We start from the raw sequence: 18532 nt of genomic DNA, 5'->3' as shown, positions 1-18532 counted from the left end.
CAGTTGAAGAGGCCAGAAGTAGGCCCAGATAAACCATATACAACCACTCATAATAATAAACATTAGATCATGATATTTGCCTATAATTTCAAAGATGAATCGATAAGCTTTTTAATAAACTCCCTCCTCGTCTCCAGGCAACGCGGTGCTGGAGCTGCGGCTGCTCTTCCATGCGCTCACCAAGGCGGCGTGCCACCTCTACCTGGCGCTGCTGCCGCTCCGCCGCGCCGCCGCGCACTTCGCGGACTGCGGCAGGCACCTGCTCACGCACGCCCAGCAGGCCCCGACGCCCGACGGATACATGTACCAGCACGGCCAGCCGCCGGCGCGCAAGGGCACCCTGCACCTGCTGGAGGGCGCGTGCGTGGTGTGCGAGACGGTGCCCAACCTGATGGGCGCGGCGCTGAGCGTCGGCGCGGCGCTGTGCCACGCCGCGCAGGGCGCCTTTTACGTGCTGGCGGCCACGCTGCGCACCATCCAGATCAACCTGTTCTCGCAGATGAACGGCGAGAAGGAGCGGTGGGACAAGGAGCGGCACCGGGCCCGGGAGAACGAGAAAAAGATGAATTCCAAGGTGATGGAGTACGTGTCGGTGTTCTGCCAGGACCCCGTCTCCGCCCTGCGCATCAAGGTGGACGTGCCGCCCGTGTACAGATAATGCAGAATGAAAACTGGCACATGAGAGGCCTTCATTCAACCGCTGAGTGGGTTACCAGTGCAGGGGAAAATATTGATTGGTTCGGTACAGCGTAGGCCTACTGTGTAATGATGGTTCAAGCATTTTAGAGCAGGGGTGTCAAAGATGCTTCTCGCGGGCCGGATTCGGCCCTCAGAGAGGCCCAATATGGCCCGTGCAGGATGCTTGGGGAAAAAGGAAAATAAAACAACACAAAAAAAACCCCAATTAATTAAGATTTTCATTTAAATATTAAACTTAAGTTATGCACCATAGGTTGCAATTGGATTACTGAAATCATATTTTGCAATTATTATTTTTACCATTTTAATTTTTTTCTCCCGCTTGTGAAATCATTTGAGGAACATCAAAATTGAAAAAAACAAAACAAAACAAAAACAAAAAATAAAAACCAAGAACAACAGAAAAACAACTCAATTTAAACTACATTTTCATAAACATATCCAGATTCGGTTATGAATGTGTGTAATTAGTACGAATAATAGATGCATATGGGCTAAAATGACTCAGAAAGTAACAAAAAAAATGAAGACGTGTTTCGGCCCAAAAATGAGTTTGACACCCCCTGGTTCACACCAACGCTCAGAAATGCTTCCACTCTCTCTAAGACAGCTGCCCAAATGCAGTACACAGCAAGAAACAACTGGTTCTAAGAAAAAAGGACGTGGGGAAAATGTTATGGTGCATTTTATTACATTCTTTACATTCACTGAGATGTACAGAAATTAAAAAAAAATAAATGTTTCCAACAAGTATTCAGGCGTCACATTATTTTGACGTGGTGATTGTTTAAATGAATACAGTCAATTATTATATATATAGCTATATCTAATTCCAGTTTTAAGGCTTTGTTTCTTCATTTTCTGTATAGATGTTATTCTAGTTTACTAGTGGACTACTAACATAGAAAAGCATTGGGATAGTACAAGGTTATTAGGTGATTAGAGGTCACAGGTCGTCTGTACTGTTATAGAAGCCAAACACGTGAGGCCAGTGAGGTGGTCTGGTTTCGTTTTTGAGAGTTACTTTCTCCCTCAGCCAAATGGCGTACAACATCTAGAGTTTTTATTTTTACTTTACCATTAATCTAATCAGACCGTTGACAGATAAAAAGGAGGAGGAGGAGACTGTTGAACAATGGAACGTGTCCAGGTTTCAAGTCAGGTGACTGTACTGTGTCTGGGGGAGGGGAGGGGGTAGGAATCGAAAATGGATCCTTTCCACGGACACTAGAGTCTGGCATCAGGTGGCGTCTTCAGCGTCCCCAGCGGGATTTTACCAGCTGCAACGACAACGAAGCCGTCATGAGTAAATGCGGGTCAGGTGACACAGAAAGGGGCTTCATTAATGAGCAGCTTCCGTTCTTACACAGTACGTCTCCGATCCTTCTGACGGCTGATCTGTTGACTCTGAACCGGCTCTGCTCGACGCTGCCGCCGGAGAACAGCAGATTAATGCCGACAGCTTCTCAAACCACCGCACAAGATGAGCTTAATGCCAAACAGCTTTACTAAGGCGCTGATCTTATTACTTACGTCCTGAACTTTGTCACGGCCTCCAGCCGCAGCAGGACAGACAAAGCGTTCTTTTGTGTGTCAGAGGAGAGCGCCTCGTAGGAGTGAAGCTCACCTGGGAGACGCATGAGCAAAGTGGGGAAATATAACTGACAGGACTTAACGGCAGCAGCATCTAGTCACACGTGGTAAATGAACATAATTAAAACCACAGGGTTCAGTGCTTTCTCTTAGTAGATATTCAACTCTAGATACAGTGGTTCCAAAACTGTGAACTGAATTTGACCAGGGGTCACTATAGGAACTGCAGGGGCTCCACTGCAAAGTTATGTTTATTTTATTTATTTTACATTTTTTAATACATATATTTTGTATACATATATTTTATATTTATGTATACATGTTATTTTAATTTAATTTATAATTTACAACATTTACTTTCAACTTCAATATATTTTTTCAGATAAAACACAAATAATTTCCCTCACTAATAAGGGTGGGGTCTATCCATTCCGTCCATTATTACCTGAGAGGATACGTCTGATGGCCACACTTCGAACAGCAGGTAGAAAGTGCTTCTCTGGGAATGTGTTCACTCCCTCCTCAAGCAGATGACTGAACACCACCTGGGCAAAATAACATCCACCAGATTAGGATGCACAACACAAAGAAACCTCTGAGGAATTGTATTTGGGCGTGTGATACCTGATAGGAGTCGATGAAGGGTCGCAGCAGCGCTCGCAGGAAGGAAGTGGTCCGGAGCCCCGCCTCCAACTCTTTAATTTCCTGAGGGCCAGAATGGACGGCTCGACGCTTCTCCAGCAGCGAACAGGCTTCCTCAAAATCCTGAAAAATGAAAAACACAATTTCAGCAGAGTAACTAGACATGGACGCTGAAGAATAACTTTCACGAGAAGTTTCCAATTAAGCCCAGGAGTTAAGAGCATTATGGAAATCATTTATTTAGACAACAATACCACCATGATGACCTTTTCCACTATGATGTGAAATGAAAATGAGTGATCATAGTGTTAGATGAATTCCATTACCCCAGTGGACTGTCCAGGGATAAAGATGAACTCATTGGAGAAAATGTCTTGAAGAAAACCGAAGAAGGCAAAGAGCTCATCTGGAAATTAAATGACCAGGTTTATATTCCTATTGAATATATTGTCGTATATTTGAAAATATATAAATCAAGTCGATACTCACCCCTCTGGGTGCTCTTTGTGGTTTCCATGGCGACGGCTAGCAGCGCTGGGCGGACAAACACATGCAGCGCCTGGTTCCTGTAGGACGCCACCATCAGCACGGCCGCTGCCCTCCAGGCCACACCCTCCTCTGAGCTGATTGGCTGCTTCCCTGGCAGCCCCGCCTCCTCCACCAGGAGGAGGTGCCCCCCTCTGCGACGCACCACAGAGTGGTGCTGGTTTATGCTGGACGACATCACGTCCAACGGGGGGATTTGTCCTGGAGAGGGAGAAATACAGACAAATAAATCAGAGCGGTGATGGAATAGGGTGGAGCTCAGGTGTCGGAAAGTTAAATGTAATACTTTTATTTAAATACCTTTTAATTATAAGGTTTTTTAAAATTATTATTTTTATTCTCCTTGGCATTTTTCTGGCTAAAATTGTCTGGAACACGACACTCACTGAATCCACAAACACGGTTGAGGTCTAGTTAGAACCGGGACGTCTCAGACATCTCGTACCCCAATTTTGATCAATATTGATCCACATTTGAAGCAGGAATTAGTGAAAAACCAAAGAAAATCTACTGGACGTAGCAGAAATACGCACATCGCCGATACAGTTCTAAAACTTGCGATCAGGTGGAGTCACAACCTGTCTACTCCAGCTCAAGGCTCATAGTTCCCTGGTTTTACCCCTCTTGCTGAGAGTGAGGTATCTAAACTACTAACATGTAGCCGTCCTACTACCCGTCCGCTCGAGCCGATCCCATCTAACCTCCTTCAAGCCATATCACCGACTGTCACCCTGGCAATCACACATTTGATTAATTCTTCCCTCACTTCTGGCACATTCCCCTCTGCTTTCAAAGTGCCTAGGGTAGCACCACTGCTCAAAAAACCATCACTTGATCCCACTCGAGTGTAAATCTATCGGCCGGTCTCTCTCCTCCCATTCCTTTCCAAAACCATTGAGAGGGCGGTCTCGAGACAGGTTACAGAATTCCTGTCAAGAAACAACCTTCTTGATCCACTTCAATCTGGCTTGAAAAGCGGTCACTCCACCGAAACAGCCCTGTTGTCTGTGACGGAGGCCTTAAAAACTGCTAGAGCTGCTGCCCAATCCTCGGTTCTCATTCTGCTAGACGTATCAGCTGCTTTTGACACTGTCAATCACAGCATTCTCCTGTCCATACTCTCAAGTATGGGCATCTCTGGCAGTGCACTTCCCTGGTTCGAATCTTACCTCACTGGGCGTTCGTTCAGTGTGACATGGCAAGGACAGTTGTCTGTGCCTCACCACCTCACCACAGGGGTGCCCCAAGGCTCTGTGTGGGACCCCTCCTCTTTGCCATATACACCACCTCGCTGGGGCCCGATTATCCGCTCGCATGGTTGTTCATATGACTGCTATGCGGATGATACTCAACTCTATCTGTCCTTCCTGCCTGATGACCCCACTGTCTCGACGCGGATCTCGGATTGCCTCGCTGACATATCCACGTGGATGAAGGATTATCATCTTCAACTAAACCTGGCAAAAACGCAACTGTTGGTCTTCCCGGCCAAACAAGGTATTTATCACAACATTGATATCAAAATTGACTCTTTATCTCTTTCTCCTACCTGCTGCAAGGAAGGTGGTGTCATTATCGATGACCAACTGACATTCTCGGACCATTTTGCCGCCGTCTCTTGGTCGTGCCGCTTCGCACTATTCAACATCCGAAAAGTCAGGCCGTAACTGACCCAATATGCCATTCAACTGCTGGTACAAACCTTGGTGATATCCCGCCTCGACTACTGCAACGCCCTCTTAACAGGCTTGCCGGCCTGTGCGGTGAAGCCACTACAGATGATACAGAATGCGGCGGCGCAACTGGTGCTCAACCAGCCAAAGAGGGCACATGTCACTCCGCTGCTCATCGAGCTCCACTGGTTACCTGTAGCCGCCCGCATCAAGTTAAAGTCTCTGATGCTTGTCTACAGAGTGATTGCTGGGAATGCTCCCACTTACTTAAATGCTCTTGTAAGAGCACATGTTACCCACCCGGATGCTGCGCTCGTCAAATTAGCGTCGCCTGGCTCTGCCGGCTGCACAACCACGGCAATCCAGGCTGTTCTCATTTGTAGTTCCATGTTGGTGGAACGAGCTGCCAAAAACCACCAGAGCAGGGGCCTCACTCTTTGTCTTTAAGAAGCACTTGAAGACCCAGCTCCTCTCCTAACTTACAATTACTTAGCACTACTTAGCAGTATTTATTTATTTATTTATTGTTACACTAATGTTTCTGTTGCAATGTAGCTTGAATGTTATTCTTCCTTTTAAGTCGCTTTGGATAAAAGCGTCTGCTAAATGACTAAATGTAATGTAAATGTAAATGAGTAGCGACATGAGTTTGTTGAGTGGGCGCTTTGTGACATCAACATCCAATTCCTTATATATCTGCAGGTTGTGACTCTGGCCGCGCATTTGTGTAATTGGTGTTGATAGAAAGTGATGGTGTGTTCTATGGGAACTCGAAAAACTGTAATTCGTATCTAATACGACTAAGCTAGATCCCATATATTGCTGCTTGCGGCTATATTTATTATTATAAGGGGCCCAGCCGGCACTTTTTTTATTTCTAATATTGGCGTTTTCGGGCTAAAAGTATCAGAAACACCACAACGGCAGTGTGTGGTTGAGATCCCGTTAGAAACAGGACGTTTCCGATGTTTTGTCGTTCGAGTTTGATCAATATCGATCTACATTTGGAGTAGAAATGAATGAAAAACTGTCGAAATTTCATTAGTTTCAGGAGTGGGTCGCTTTGTGACATCATCATCCGAAGTTATATAAGTCAAAGCTTCGTCTCTCGGAACTCTTTTGCATCCAGCCACTTGCGAGTGCGACATCAAGACAGACAACTTGAGCTGATGTGGCGTTTAAAGGAAACTCCGAACACTGTAACTCGTGCTGCGTTTTACAAAACGCCAAATAACTATAATCGTTCAAAGAAGATGTTTTGGCACCGCAGGAGGTTTATAAGAACCTTTGGACAAATCGACGCTTTCTTTAGTGTCCGCACTTCATGATCCACAAATGATCCTAATTGTTAAAAAAACATTCTTGGGGGATATTTAAACTGAACGACAGAAGAGAAACATTCAGTGACGTAAGTGCACAGTGATTTGTCGAACACAGGAGCATGAGACATACTCTTGTAAAAACACATGAAAAATTTGATACTTCATTAAAAGTAAACATTGTTGTGACCTTGTTTTACATTCCGGAAAATGGACGCTGAGACTCATCAGCCTCTGAGAGTACGGCTGTATTAACACAAGCATCAGGATGAGTTACAGCAATGACAAACCCTTGTTTACAGCCGCATTTAGAAGGCTGCTAGTTGTACCTTGTGCTGCGTTTCACAGAACCCGGAAAACTGTAATACATACCTAAAACGACAAAAATGGATCACTTTTATTGCTACCTGTAGCTATATTTATTATGATTATGATTATGATTATAATTATTTATTAAAATCCTTACGACCTATTTTTATATAATTTAAAACATATAAAAAAAATACAAATCATAACAAATAGAATGAATAATTAAATAACTAAAATACAAAAAATGATAAATAATAAATAAGAAAAAAATCAAATGGCAAGGTAAGTGATTAGGTACAGTAATAAATCAAATTAAAAAATAAACTTTGTTTTGCTTCAGACAGGTGAGTATAAGGATCGTCTTTGATTTCTCTCCACAGGTAAGGATAAGGGTACAGTAAGAATTAAGTTCAGCGGTAGGTTATATAACTTCAGAAATGTTAACTCTGATGGAGAAGGGAAGAAATATATGGATCAAATGTTTATGTGAAAATGAAGACCTTATAAATTGATATTCAAGGTATGTTAAGGACCTGCCGACACTGGGATTTTTATTGCGATGGACAAATCACACCCAGGACAGTGTGTGTGTGTGTGTGTGTGTGTGTGTGTGTGCATGTGTTTTGTGTCCAAGTGCACGAGACGTCTGGAGTGAGACAGGTCATCGGGGTTCTCTGACGGTAAGTTGCTTAAAGTGTTTTAATCCACTAAACATCTCCTGAGTGAATCTTGGCACTTGTGCCAACTTACATTCATCTAATCTGTCTGATCTCCCAAACAGACCTTCCAGAATAGTATTTAGTGGACCATCGTGAGATGCAGATTCCTGCTTTTCCTTTCTTTGCCTTGTAGAGCCGTACATGGTACAAACGCCCCCTACAGACTGTACAGGGGAAAACAAAGGCTCAGACTAAACGGTCATGACAAACTTTTGATCGATATGTTGAAAGAGATTGTAGATGTAATTTTTGTTTTTATTTGATTAGTATAAATAAAAGCTATTAATTGTATTGTGTGCTGTATTAAGCTTGTGTACTTTTGTTTGTTTTGTTGTGTTTGTGTAAATCTCAGTATCACGAGAAGAGACGGCAGTGCACGGAGCAGCAGCCAGAAACACACAACATATATATTTTACTTTTCTTCTTTAGGTTTTTTATATATTTCTTATTTCAATCCTCCCGTCTGTTTTCGTGACAAAATGTAGTTTTGAGACCCTCACTGGGGATTCCTCCCCAGTGAGGGTGAGCACAGCAATCTGACGACTTTGAAAGTCATGTAGTGTGTCTATGGCATTGGGCAGTGGTACTGAGATTTAACAAAACAAAAAACTAAAAACACACAAGCTTAATACAACACACAATACAATTAATAGCTTTTATTGATACTTAATAAATCAAAACAAAAATACATCTACAATCTCTTTCAAACCGCACTTCAGTAGAAAAATAGATGAGAATAAAAGTAAAGACATTATTTGTTTTTCTTGTTCTGGGTTAGAAAACGACACTGTGTTCAAAATAAGGAAATATAATACAACCCAGCATTCCCAGTCAACAAAACAGGCGTTATAAATTAAAATCATACTAGGTTTCACCAGAGCTCCTGGCTTTCTGGTACTTAAACTGTCGCAAAACTTTGAGTGGAGGGAAGTGGGAACATATTTTGGAAATGCAAATTAACTCATTAAGCACCGCCCGCAGACTTTGAGTGACCATAGCCAGAACCAACACAGCAAAGCAGCCAGCCGAGCGACCAACACAGCAACCAAAGCGACGTACGTTGTGACACAGGTCATTAAACAGGATCATTCAAATAAAATTCAGCAACCATTTTGGTAGTCTTAGCAACCAACAGCTGATGCAGGGTTGCCAGTTTAGCAACTACTTTTAGAAGTTAGTTTCAGGTCCTGAGAGGAAGGCACAATATCCCAAATCCATCCATCCATCCATCCATCCATCCACCCTCCCCAACTCACCAGGCCAGTTCAGGCGAGCCCCAAAGCCCAGTGCCAGCGTCCTGAGCCACAGGGTGTTTTCGGTGAGCTGGTCCCAGGCCACGCCCTGCTCTGTGAGAGTATCCACGGGGTTCTGGATCAACACGCAGGCCATGAGGGACCAGGGTCCGAGGATGGACCCCCGCTCCTGGGCCCGGACCACAAGGTGGGCAAGCTGACTCACGCAGGCCTGCATGTCTGCACTGGGCTTCTGGGGAAGGTCTCTGAGAGTAGGACCAGGGGGAGGAACCAGGAAATGGTATTTAGTGAGAGACTAAATGTAGTGAGGACAAAGAGAGGTGAATAGACCGGCGTACCGAGGTGTGAGGTTGTAGTGGCTGCGGTTGATAGATCCCTGAGACAGCCGTCTGACTGACAGAGCACGGCCAAAGTGCACGTGCATGGAGCCGTAATCCTCCTGCAGCACCTTGCTGGCCTTCAGCAGACCCTGGGGGGTGCAACCAAACATCAGCAAACCAAACATCAGCGAAATTCAGAGGATGATCTGAGCGGCTCTAATAAGACGGTGAAAACCGAGAGGGAGAACAAGATTTATGTATCTAAGTAAATATAAAAAAAATTTAATTCGTTTTGGGGTTTCAATGCTACTTCTGTCCTAATCCGTCAGATGGACACGGAACTGATCACATTCTCATATTGTTATATTTTGTTATTCAGTTTGTCACACTATTTCAGTAGGGCTGAACGATTAATCGAATTCAAACCGACATCGTAATGTAACAGAACGCAATTTTCAAATCCCAAAGCCTGCGATTAAAGAAAAAAGTTACTGTTTTTGCACCAATCTCACCAATGAGTCTGTCCAGGGCTGGCTCTTCCTTTAGGCAAGATTGGCGGCCGCCTAGCACGCCTTCCCAGGAGGGGGCGGGTTTGCAGAGAGGGAGCTATCGGGGCACATTTTGTGCACCTGTCTCCCTCTCCGGCGGTACCGACGATGCTGATGCCAGAGCAGTGTGTTTTTATTTTATTTTACGTCTCTTAATGGAACGAAACTGGCGCGTATGGAACGAAACCGTGTGTGACGGGGACACTTTCTCCGTGCCCCCCGATTGCTTTAATCCTCTGCGCTGCCCCACAGTGAGACCCGGTGCTCCGGCCTGGGCCACAGTGCGCTGTGCGGGGTGTGCGCTGCTGACCAAGCTCGGAACACCTGTAGAGTCCAGAGGCCTCTTCCAGAATAATGCGCCTTTCTTTTTTTGCCTTTTTTTTTTTTTTGAATGAGCATGAAGCTCATTATTGGTCGACATGCCATGTCATGTCATACATGTGGACGTATGTGCGCAGCATTTTTACAAAAAAGAATACATTATGACCCACCGCAGACTTTAGGGTCATTTTGCGGTTTTCGACTTTTTTTGTTTTTCACAGCATTTCAAAGAGGAGAATCAGAGCTTCCAAACAAGGTGTCACTTGTGCAAATCAAGAAAACATTTTTTTAACTATGACTTGTTAATGACAAGGGTGTGGCAAACTGTGTTTCTGAGATAATCACCCTCAAAGTTTTTACCCACACCAGGTTCATTCAGCCAGCTCCCAGAATGCAAATGAGGTTGGCGGACAAACAAAGGCTAATTAACATACTGCTGAATGGGCCAATCACTTCTTTGTTCTTGTGTTTTGAGGGAACGTTGAAAGTATTTCTGTTTTGAAAAATGATTTTATTTAACAGTTAGAATATACATGTTTCATAAAAGTGGAATTATTTTATTTTATTTTAAATCACCAACCTTAACGGACTTCATCAAGTCATCAACTTCTTCCGTTGTGACACGTGTATCGTCGGTCTCCTCGGGTGGTTCTTGAAAATATTCCGTTTCATCGTCACATTCAGGTTGAATGGTTAATGCTAAATGGTAAATGGTTGAAATCCGCTGTTTGAAATGTTCTCCAAGTCCGGAGTAATATCAGATTCAGCGTCGCTGTCGGAGAACTGACTACATCACGGAAAATGAAGTCCAGTGGGCGCTGCTTAAACTGACTGGATCTATCGCACTGGTCAGATTAAGGTCCGAAATATGATTTAGATCGTCCTCCACTTGCTTCTCGTAATCAATAACAACACAGGGAAATAAAAGTTTTGACAAGTGAAACCGGATCCTCGTCTTGTTTACGGAAGTGACGGTGACATCAGTGACACGCCCCCTCCACAACAACGTCTCCGTGTGTGTATAAAACACATACGATTTTAAGGTTGAACTCTCTCAATACGGTTTCACATTGTGACTTCACATCACATGGAATATGGATGAATGATCTTCACCTGGACGGTCACTTCAAAGGAAATAATCAATCTGCGTTGTTTAGCTCTGTTCAGCGTCTCGGTAAGTGAACTGTGTTTCCCCATGTAATCTAACGGGAATATTTGACGTCACAGTATTTGAGTTCACATTTTTCTACTATTTATAAATCAAACCCGGTTTTGAAAATACGTTGAGAAATAAAAAAACACAAAGAAACACGAATCTGGAAAAATCTAATTTTCCTTCAACAAAGGTTTTTTCAACTTATTTGGCTGTTCCTGGCGATTTTAGAAATGCACGAGATGGCGGCTTGTGCTGTGGTGGGACACATTTGTGCTGAAACGCTGCATATTTTTAGAATGTTAATTTTCATATTTAAACAATTACAAGACTTGAAGTTAAATCAATGAGTCGATATTAGGCTGTGATTGAAGGTTTTTTTTTTTTTTTATAATTCAGAAGTTGAATTAAGATATGTTAGTCATATCATTTAATCTCATTTCATCATAACACGGTGGCCTGGCCTCCAGGAAAGAGCCGTTTACATGTTGACTGTATCCAGTGTTGTGTTGGTCATACTATAGAATGTTTTATTGTTTGTGTTGTGTTGTTGCTTGTTGTTGTTGTTTTTAATGAATAATACAGAAAATAAGGGACTTTTAAAAAATTGCATACTAAATCTCAATCGCAATATTGGTCTAAAAAAATCGCAATTTGATTATTTTACCAAATCATTCAGCCCTATATTTCAGTAGGCTTAAGGTTGTTGTTTTCTGTTGCTTAGTGACACTGTGGGGCTGTATGTACCCTGGTGGTCTCCTTGGGCTTGGGGAACCCCAGCAGCTCGTGGGCCAGCAGAGACTCCTCCAGCACGCGGTCGTAGCTGATGCTGATCGGCACCAGCGTGATGTCATACACCTCGCCCTTAAAGAAGGGCTCCAGCACCATTTGCATCATTCCTGCGAAAAATATATAAATATATAGGTTGGGAAACAACAAACACACATGCATCTTAAACCCCTTTCCCACTGCGCCAAAAACCCGGTAACACCCACTAAAAACCGGCATTTTTCATTAGTGGGAAACGTTACACCCAGGTTTCATTCCAAGGTCAAATGACCCTGCAATAGACACAGGTTTTTATCAGCTGTGATGTAAACACTACTTTGGCCCTTCATCGGTGCGATGTGATGTGTGTTCAAGTTCTGGAAGTTGACGCGTCAATAGACAGAAATGTCATTCATCGTCATCATTTCATAACCGATGAAGAATCCGTAGGGAGCACAGTGGAGAGCCCCACGCACCCCACCAGACTCCAAGCAACTCCAGCACCGCCCCAAGCCGGTCTGAACCAGAGGAGCGTCCCCGCTTCGGTCCTTCTGCAATTCAGGTGGCTGCAAACGATCCAATTCTTTTGAACAGCTCTTTTGTAGGAACGAAGGGAACCGAGTCTCCCTGGGTGATGAGCCATTTTTTTTTGATGTCGTTGTTTGTTTAAGTTGCTGTCTCCTCTACTGTTTTTTCACAATCACACTGGAAACATGAAACGCCTCTTTTCCGGCATGTTGGTGACGTCGACGCACCAGAAAAAATAAATAAACAAAAAACGGCATTTAAACGGCGTTTAAAAAATCCGGGTATACCTGCTAATTTTGGTGTAAAACAGCAATTGAAACAAGTTTAAGTAGTTTATTGGTCATGTGCATAAGAGTGCAGCAAGCGTCAGCATATTTAGCAATGTAAGTAGAATAAAAGGTTTAGAATAGGTGATAAAACAGTATGAAAAGCACTATGTAATTTACAAAAAATACACATTTTCAAAATACCCAACAATAAATGTAAAAATATGATAAAATGGTTAAAAAAATGGATAGTCACAATATTAATTAAAGTACAATAACACTGAAAAATAACCTGCATCCAGGTGGGTGATGGAAGTGCAATTTCGCAATATAATGTAAAGATGTAAAGATAATGTGTGTGTATACATGTGTGTATACACTGCACATGAATGAAGACAAACACAAGACTCATCTGCATCCAAGCAAAAATATGTCTCCACTCACCTAACTTGGGTGTCAGGGACTTCAGGGTGCGACTTCTCAGGCCCTCGACATAAAACTCCACTGGAGCAAATCCTGTCTACACAAAGTATGTTTAATATAAATAATCAGACAATAGTAGTTTTAGTTGTGAATACGTCAAACCCAGGGTTTGGGGTCTAGGTGCTATAGAGATGAAATATATAAAAAATAACTTTAATAGTTTTATCAAAATAAGCAAAGAGCATTTTTTTTTTTATGCCAAAGAAACCACTGTATAAAATGGTTATTTTTTGCTGAGGTCTGAAGTCTATTTTACGAGCTTCGGTCAAACTTCTCCCCCTCTCTCCCCCTCCCTCTCCTTCTCTATCTACCCCTCTCTGTGCATCCCCCCCCCCCCTCTCATAGTCCATAACTCAGTAACTTTCAGTTTCCATATTGTACAACTCTGTACATTTTCACTTCATTCTATGTGCCGTCCTTCCAGTACTTTTCAACTTGACTCTGTGTGCTGCCCTTCCAGTACTTTTCCACTGGGGGAGGAGAGGGGCTTTAAGAGGAGACAGAACCCTGTCTCATCGCTCATACCTTGGTAGCAGACCAGAGTGCGCCATTGTTGTACCGGTTGTAATAAAACTACGTAAGTACCGTACGAACTTTACTGACTTTGTTCATTCTTTCCTCAGTCGTATAGGCAGTAAATTACAGGCCGTCAGGTCGTACCCTGATGATGGTCTTGACGTACTCCGACAGCACCGCCCAGTACAGCTTGTCTGAGCCGATGGCACGGCGAATAAAGAACGCACCGGAACGGCGGAGGATTTCACCGATCATCTTCATGCCAGCCAGAGCTGGAGGAAGGAAAAAATGAAGGGAGATAGATAGATATATAGATGGATGGATGGATGGATGGATGGATGGATGGATGGATGGATGGATGGATGGATGGATGGATGGATAGATAGATAGATAGATAGATAGATAGATAGATAAGGTTGTCAGCACCCCAATAGATGGAAATGCTGCTGTGATCTCTATTTGCTATGAGATAAGTTCAAATAAGATAAGACTTATTATAAATACTATATCCTATAATACATCAGTAAAGTGGTTAATTGGCGCTTCAATTGTAATAGATACTTGCGAACTCCTGCAGCGATGACTGGAATGGGCAGGTCGTAGGTGAAAAGGATGAAGGAGATGACCAGGAAGTCAACATAACTCCTGTGATTGGGCATCAGAATTACAGGGAATTCCTGAAAAGCTTGTTTGAGCTGGAGGGGACAAATAAATATATAATCAGGGCAAAATAATATTAATATAAATATAATTTAAGTACACATTGGACAGTTGCTCAGAAAATATATCACTGAAGAACCTCCAATAAAGTTCTTCTTTTATGAATGCTCTCTACACAATGGATCATAGTCCATTCAATGGTTCAATGTACATTGTTTACACTATAATAAACCACACTGTCAATTCCTTGCACAACTAGTCATAATAAAGGTATAAAGTATGGATCCTGACCCTGTTGAGCCCTTCCAGGTTGACGTAGATGTTCTGGAACAGCCTCTTGAACACCTTGCTCAGCATGAAGCCCATCAGCCGGATGAAGCCCAGCTGCAGGTTGTGGGACATTTCGTTCAGGATCCCGCGAGCCTCCTCCTTCACCTCGTCCACCGATGCCCCGGTTTCCATGGCGATCTAGGAGGGGAAGGGAACAAACAAAGGGCCGGCGTGTGGGCTACTGATTTTGTGATAGCAGTATACAGTATAAACAAAAAAGAACCACCACATCGTCCCACCTCCTTGGCTATGTAGCGGAGGTAGTGGGACTCCAGCACGGCGGTGTTGAGGTCTCGGGTGGAGCAGGCCGTGGATCCCCTGTAAGGCACTGGGTTGAAGGCCCTGAGCGCGTGGCTTAGGTCACTGCTCTCCCTCCGCTCCTGCAAAATGTCCACAAACTCCTCATCTTCATCCCCGTCTTCATCTTCCAGATCTGGTCTGCATGAGTCCATATCCTGGAAGTGAGGGGCATGTTTACATAGCATGTATGAGATGGTTTGTTTTTATTTATTCAATTTTATTAGGGGTCCAGCCCCCAGGACTATCTGGACTATCTGGAAGACCAACTTCAGAAGAACACACAAATATGGTTTCCGTCTTGTTTGAACCTGTCACAAAGACTTTGTGGTTGAGGTGTCATACATATCGATCCACATCAAAGCAGATATTAGCGAAAAACCATTCAAATTTTGAGCCATTTTAACACAGACACAGGCACAGACACAGTACATCTGATGCCGAAATATGTCCAACCCAGCTAAAACTATCTGGAACACATACTTTGGCATAAGCTACGAACGCAGTTGAGGTGTCGTTTAAGATCCAAAATTTAAGATTTAAGATTAAAATCCAGCGAGGCGTCGGTAAAATAACAGCTGTGCAATGGTAATTATGCATAGCAATACCACAATGTTTTTCTTATTTCAAAGAAAAGTAACTTACTGAAAATGTTTTTCAAGTAAAAACTCAACAAATAAATATTGTACCCTGCACGGCATCAAACGGCCACCCGTCACTGAGAGTGCAGCTCTATTTCCACAGACAGCACAGTGAGTTCTAACAAAGAGATGCTCTGGTTTACAAGCAAGCATGGACGGTTGTTTTAAAGACAGGAGGGTTGCGCTGTGTAGACCGCGTAGTGGTTTCTCCGTGAGATTAGCAACCGGGAGACGAAAGACTGGGGGGAGCCCATGCCGCATTCAAGTAAAGCGGGAAAATTGTGCTGCATTTCAGAGAACCCGGGGAAACTGTAAAATGCACCCAAAACGACTAAACTCAACCCGGATGTCCTGTTCACATCAGAGCCGATCGGAGGTGGAGCCGATTATACCCGGGTCTATTGAATACTGTTTTGAAACTACAGACTGGCAGATGTTCTGTGTTGCAGCTGATGGGGACATTAATGAATACACAGACTCTGTTTCAGCCTACATCTCAAAGTGCATCGATGTCATCCCGAAAGTCAATGTTAGGACTTTCCCCAAGCAAAAGCCTAGGGTTTATTGCAATATCCGTGCTAAGCTCAGAACACGTTCCTCTGCCTATACCGTAGCTCCAGGGACCTGAAGGCCTTGAGGAAGTCCAGATATGACCTACGGAAAGCCATCTACGGGAGATACAGAAAGAGACTACAGGGATAAGTTGGAGCCTAACTACCACAGCTCTTACCCCAGACCCATGGGGTGGGGACTGCGATCCATAACAGACTGTAAAGGGAGAAATGGTAGTGATGTCTGCTGCCTCTCTCCCTGATAAGCTCAACACCTTCTACGCTCAATTTGGGGCGAGCAACACCATTCCTACTGGAAGACCAGCTGAGGACCAGGATGACTGCATTCTGTCCCTATCTACGGCTGATGTGAGGACAGCTTTTAAAAGAGTAAATCCTCGGTAGCCACCAGGGCCAGATGGTATTCCAGGCCGTGTCCTGAGGGCCTACGCCGACCACCCAGCGGAGGTATTCACCTCTATATTCAACCTCTTCCTGAAGCAGTCTACAGTCCCCACCTTCTTCAAACAGATCACCGTTGTCCCCGCACCAAAGAAACATTCCATCACCTGCCTGAGTGACTACCGCTCTGTAGCACTGACCTCCATCGTCATGAAGTGCTTCCAGGGGCTAGTCAGACTCCACATCTGCTCCACCCTTCCTGACACATTGGCCGCCCTTCCATTCATATACCGCCCCAATAGATCTACAGACGACGCCATTGCTCTGACAGTGCACCCTAACACTAACTGTGGATAATGGTGTATGTGTATACATGAGGATTGCTGTTTGTAGATTACAGGTTGCCCGCTAAGCGCGTTCCCAAGCTCAGGATCCTGGGTCTTAACACCTCCCTTTGCAACTCGGTCACCTCACCTTCTCTGCACTGCCCCTCGGGGCTACGTACTCAGCCACGCTCAGCTCCAACGTCATCCTTAAGTTTGCAGACGACACCACCACCCTCTGTCTCATCTCCAACTAATAATATCTTCTTTCTAATGCTTTCTACGTAGCTGTTTCACTGTTCAGAATGACCCTGTGTTATGCTGTGCATTCGATTCTTTTTTGAACGTAGACTTTGACCTTCATTATTTGTTCGGCGCAAGTTGACCCGGCAAAGAAGAATATTGAATAGAATAGGAAGTATTGTATTCAGTTCTTAGATCAGATCATTCTTTCCTATACTTTTCATAGAGTCTTTATATTTATTTATTTATACTTTTATTATTATTATTATTATTATTATTATTATTATTATTATTATTATTACCTCTACTATTATTGTTAGTATTATTATGTTAAATTATTATTATTATCATTATTATTATTATTATTATTATCATTATTATTATCCTCATTATTATTATTATTATTATTATTATTATTATTATTATCATAAGCATTCATTTGGGTCTTTTTGGTACCGTTTTTCTAATCCAGTGTTTCTCAAATGGGGCACTAGTGATACTTTGGGGTACTGCATGTGGTACTCCGAATATATATATATATATATATATATATATATATATATATATATATATATATATATATATATCGGTTATATGTAATGTTTTAAAACGTACATACAGTACATGATTTATGCAATTTTATTAAAATTTTCTCCCAATGCCAGTGAAGGGGTAGAAGTTGGAGGAGGTACAGTACTCAGAGAACTTTGGGAACTCACTGACCTCCAGCGCTGTCCCGCTGGGAGCGACTCCCCCGGGACGTTACAGTAAATAGGGCCTTTGCTCTTCGCACCCTGGATACGGACCAAGAACAATGACAAAAAAAGTCTCAAACTTCATCAAAGACGTTTCGTGGGGGATCCCTGGCCTGGTGCGAGGGTGTAAAAAAAAAAAAAAAAAAAACACAGGTCGTGGTCGTCGTTTCGGACTTCAACGTCGACGCTGGATCCGACCCCGTTCGCAGCGATGGAGCGTCGACTCATCGATTCGGAGGGAACCGAAAACAGCGATTAGAAAGCAACGGTCGGTTGAAGAAGTAAAAAAATAGCACAGTCTCTTACCGGGGCCGGCATGGTGTCCAGCAGGTGCCTCACTCTCTCTCTCTCTCTCGTTCTCTCTCTTTCTCTTTCGCTCTCTCTCTGCACCCTGCAGGCCAATGGAGAGGCTGCATTGCAGAACCTCCTCCTGCTGCTCTGTGCGGGGACCCAGCGCTGTGCCGGGGCCCCTGCGATGCCTCTTGGGTGCGGGACACTGCAGCAGCGGCAGCAGCTGCATGTACGACATCGCACTTGAATATCTTTACCTGGCATGGGTTTCTATGCTTTTGTCCTTCTTTCCTTTTCTATCGTGTATTCGATGCATTACGTAAAGCAATTCGAATGGCCCTTGTGTATGAAATGTGCTGTACAAATAACCGTGCCTTTCCCTC

General features: G+C 43.6%; 1 protein-coding gene across 1 annotated transcript; it reads right to left on the bottom strand.

Moving 5' to 3' along the window:
- Positions 1–1366: 1366 nt before the first annotated feature.
- Positions 1367–18435, bottom strand: gnpat2 (glyceronephosphate O-acyltransferase 2). Its single transcript, XM_079996949.1, has 16 exons — positions 18165–18435; positions 14886–15101; positions 14608–14784; positions 14222–14351; positions 13801–13928; positions 13102–13177; positions 11843–11994; positions 9092–9222; positions 8757–8998; positions 3424–3681; positions 3261–3340; positions 2917–3057; positions 2738–2837; positions 2233–2326; positions 2066–2127; positions 1367–1979 (listed from the first exon to the last, which is right to left on the bottom strand). Exons 1-16 carry the CDS (start codon positions 18411–18413, stop codon positions 1927–1929), a joined length of 2289 nt encoding a protein of 762 aa, XP_079853075.1. The 5' UTR covers positions 18414–18435; the 3' UTR covers positions 1367–1926.
- Between the last annotated feature and the right edge of the window lie 97 nt (positions 18436–18532).

This window comes from Zeus faber (genome assembly GCF_960531495.2).
Source record: "Zeus faber genome assembly, chromosome: 2".
NCBI lineage: Eukaryota > Metazoa > Chordata > Actinopteri > Zeiformes > Zeidae > Zeus > Zeus faber.
This window is presented reverse-complemented; position numbering and strand designations above follow the sequence as displayed.